Source organism: Homarus americanus, unplaced genomic scaffold (genome assembly GCF_018991925.1).
Source record: "Homarus americanus isolate GMGI-L3 unplaced genomic scaffold, GMGI_Hamer_2.0 scaffold5589, whole genome shotgun sequence".
In the NCBI taxonomy this organism is placed as follows: domain Eukaryota; kingdom Metazoa; phylum Arthropoda; class Malacostraca; order Decapoda; family Nephropidae; genus Homarus; species Homarus americanus.
This window is the reverse complement of record NW_024736650.1, coordinates 2,431,774-2,435,402: the sequence shown is the minus strand read 5'-3', so window position 1 is coordinate 2,435,402 and position 3,629 is coordinate 2,431,774. Positions and strand designations below refer to the sequence as shown.

General features: G+C 49.4%; 1 protein-coding gene across 1 annotated transcript in view; it reads left to right on the top strand.

Moving 5' to 3' along the window:
* The first annotated feature begins 271 nt into the window (after window positions 1-271).
* Window positions 272-3,629, top strand: part of LOC121872228 (spore coat protein SP65-like) — a 26,698-nt gene continuing 23,340 nt past the window's right edge. The window contains exon 1 of the mRNA XM_042374895.1: window positions 272-426. Within this exon, the coding sequence (XP_042230829.1) occupies window positions 272-426 (155 nt within the window). The remainder of the gene's footprint in view (window positions 427-3,629) is intronic.

The following is a 3,629-nucleotide window of genomic DNA, read 5'->3' as shown; positions in this document are numbered from 1 at the left end:
GTACCACCACCACCACCACCACTACCACCACCACTTCAGAAATTCTTGCCCAATAAAATAAATGAGTGAGGCGGACACGTCACTTGAAGGTGATCTCACCCTGACTACCTGATCCTTATACCCATCCCCCTCGAGGACCACGTCAAGGTGCCTCATTATCCTCAAGGGTAGGTTAGGTTAGTGACGTCACCACCTCTTCACTTCGTCTCTTGTCGTCGTCAGCACGTCACAGTGACCAGCCGAGGTTGTCGTCAGTCACAGTCAGCCTAGCATGCCACCATCATCCCAGCATCAGCCACCATCAGCCCAGCATCAGCCACCATCAGCCCAGCAACAGCCACCGTCAGCCCAGCATCAGCCACCGTCAGCCCAGCATGAGCCACCATCAGTCCAGCATCAGCCACCGTCAGCCCAGCATCAGCCACCGTCAGCCCAGGTCAGGGGAGGGACACATTGTGACCAGCTGGCGGGAGTCTGGTGTAGGCTGACTCACCCTACTCACCTGTCCCTGTTGGTGTGGTGGTGGTGGTGGTGGTGATGGTGGTGGTGGTGGTGGGTTAGAGGTTAGAGGGTGAGAGAGGTGAGGTTGGAGGGGTGAGGTGGGAGGGGTGTGGTTGGAGGGTAAGGTGGGATGGTGAGGGGTGTGAGGTGGGAGGATGAGGTGGGAGGATGAGGTTAGAGGGTTTGAGGTTGGAGGGTGAGGTGGGAGGGTGAGGTGGGAGGGTGAGGTGGGAGGGTGTGGTTGGAGGGTGTGGTTGGAGGGTGTGGTTGGAGGGTAAGGTTGGATGGTGAGGTGGGGTGGTGAGGTGGGAGGGTGTGGTTGGAAGGTGAGGTTGAAGGGTGAGGTTGGAGGATGTGGATGGAGGTTAAGGTTAGAGGATGAGGTTGGAGGGTGAGGTTGGAGGGTGATTGTTTGGTATAATAACTAACACGTCATGGAAGGTGTGTTGCGTCAAGTGTGTGTGTGTGTGTGTGTGTGTAATAATAATAATAAACGGCTTATTAATAGAGTTGCAGCTGGTGGCTGAAAATGTACAGACTTATATTTGATTTAGACAAAATTATATGCGTTGAATACATTTACAGGGCTGTACAGTACATAAATCAGGAGTTGTTTATTATTTTAACAAAAGATGGAATGGTGCTATTCTTATATCTATCAGTGCGGGCTCTTATGGGCTGAATTTTGTTGTAGTGGCGGACTGCGTGAGGTGGGTGGGGGGCTGCAGGTGGCAGGAGGTGGCGATGACGAGGGTGGTGCATTAGTTGGCTGCCAAACCTTTCCAGTGCTTGGTGGTGGAGGTGACTGAGGGATGGCATTTCCAGGGTGAAGAGAGCATTGATGTAGCCGGAGTATTCTGCGCGGAGCATGATTCTGCAGGCCCCTTTCTGTACCTTCTCTAGCTGACGTTGTTGGGTGGAGTTGAGAGAAGGCGACAAGGCTGGTGACGCATACGTTAGTTTGAGGAGAATAAAGGCGTTGTTGATAGTCCCCATCTCTGGCGTGGGTGTCCCAAGAGACCTAAATCGTCGTAGCATGTAGAGACGGTATGAGGCTGCCTTGACTGTGTTATTTACATGGGCCTCCCAGTTCAGTTTGTTGTCTATCGTTACACCCAAGAGTTTGGCAGACTGCACCAGCTGGAGAGGATGGGCACCCACTGTGACTGCTGGGGCTTGCACTGGAGTGGTGCCGGTATTGATGTGCATGACTACGGTTTTGGTGTGGTTGATGGTGACATTGTTCTCCGCAGTCCATGCCTGTAGCCTGTCTAGGGTGCCCTGTAGCGATGAGTAGTCTGGTGCGGTGTTGTCCATTGAAACCCCCACAGTGCATTCATTCACGTACTTTCACCTGTGAGGAGTGTCCAATAGAGCGTCGTTGATCAGGATGAGGAAGCACAGTGGTCCCATCTTGGTCCCCTGGGGAACACCGCAGGTGAGGTGTTGGAATGTGGAGACCGAGCCCTGATACCTCACTGCCTGGCGACGTCCACTCTAGAAATCAGTGAGCCATGAGACCAGGTTGGTGGGCAGCCCTAGTGCAATGGCCTTGTTGATAACAGTGCAGTGATCAACAAGGTCAAAGGCCTTCCTGAAGTCAACAAGGGCAACGGCCAGTGATGTCTTACGTTTCTGTATGTGTGTGTGTGTGTGCGTGTGTATAAGGTCAGAGTTCTGAATGAAATAAAACTTGTCATAATGAAGCAAAATACTGATGACACACACACACACACTAAATTAAAAAATAAAATAAAAATACAAAATAAAATAAAAATATCGTAATAATAATAATAATAATATGTTATTAGTACAAAAAATTAATCAACACAGAGAGCATTACCTGGTACACTGGTTGGGTCAACATGAGGGTACAGGTGAAAGCGAGGCGATTAATGGTGTGAGTGTGAGGGGGTAGACAGACAGACAGACAGATAATTAGAGATAGAAACATATAGAAAATCAGATATATAGAAAGACAGACAGACATATAAGCAGACAGATGTAGGATCAAGAATATATACCTCAGGACAGTAAATAAATCGCAATTCAATTAACATGGTAAATATTCTTACATTTTAATTTACGAGGAAGAAGTCTTTACGAGTCTCTGAGAATCCTGGTCTTTGGGGGTGAGAGGTGACCATGGGTGTGGGGTGACGGGGGAGGGGTGACGGGAGGTGACGTGGTGAGGTGTGACGTGCGAGAGGTAACCATGGGTGTGGGGTGACGTGGGAGGGGTGACGTGGGTAAAATGTGACGTAGGTGAGGTTTGACGTGGGTGAAATGTAACGTGGGTGGTGACTGAGAAATCCAAACCAGTCTCCCGAAATTCACAGTGATACCCTTATGCAGAAGGAAAACCCATCCATTAGTAGCCAATAATGCCCAGATAGAATACAAAAGCAGAGGAACCCTCCTGGGCCTGCATATATCCACGACAAGTTACTCCCATCATGTCCACACCAGGAAGGAAAAGGCAAGAAGAGAGCCGAGAAACCTATACCGCTTTAACGCGCTTCCTGAGAAAATAAAACTCCGCCTGGTGACATCACTTATCATACCGATATTAACTTACCCAGCAGTACCGCTTCATACTATGAGCACCACTCAATTATTAAAATTACAGGTGGGTCCAAAATGAAGCCCTGAGATTCGTCACAGGTGAAAGATGCCCCTTCACCAGAACCACAGCCGAGATACATAGAGACCTGAGAATAAAACCCATCAACCAGCAGCTACACACTCTGGCCAGCAGAGTCTGGCAAAAGATAGACGATCAGAGCAAGAACCCCTTCAAAGACAACGACAACGACCATACATGGTTTCCAAAGAGCTACCAAATCTCAAAAGGTCCATTACCTCCTCCTATCTATACGGCCAGGCAATAGACAACCTCCCTAGACCAGCATCCGCCAGTAGGGTCGGCGGAATACGAAATATGGCCCTCAAAACACCCATATATGGGATAGGGTAGGATGTCTAGTGCCTGTACCGAAAGACAACTAACCCATGACACAACCCTAACACACTATTAGCTTAGCTAACCCAAGGGGTGAAGGGTAGATAGTAAGGGAGGGGGGAGACATAGCTGGTGTTCAGTCTAGCGGTTAGGGTAAATACGTGAG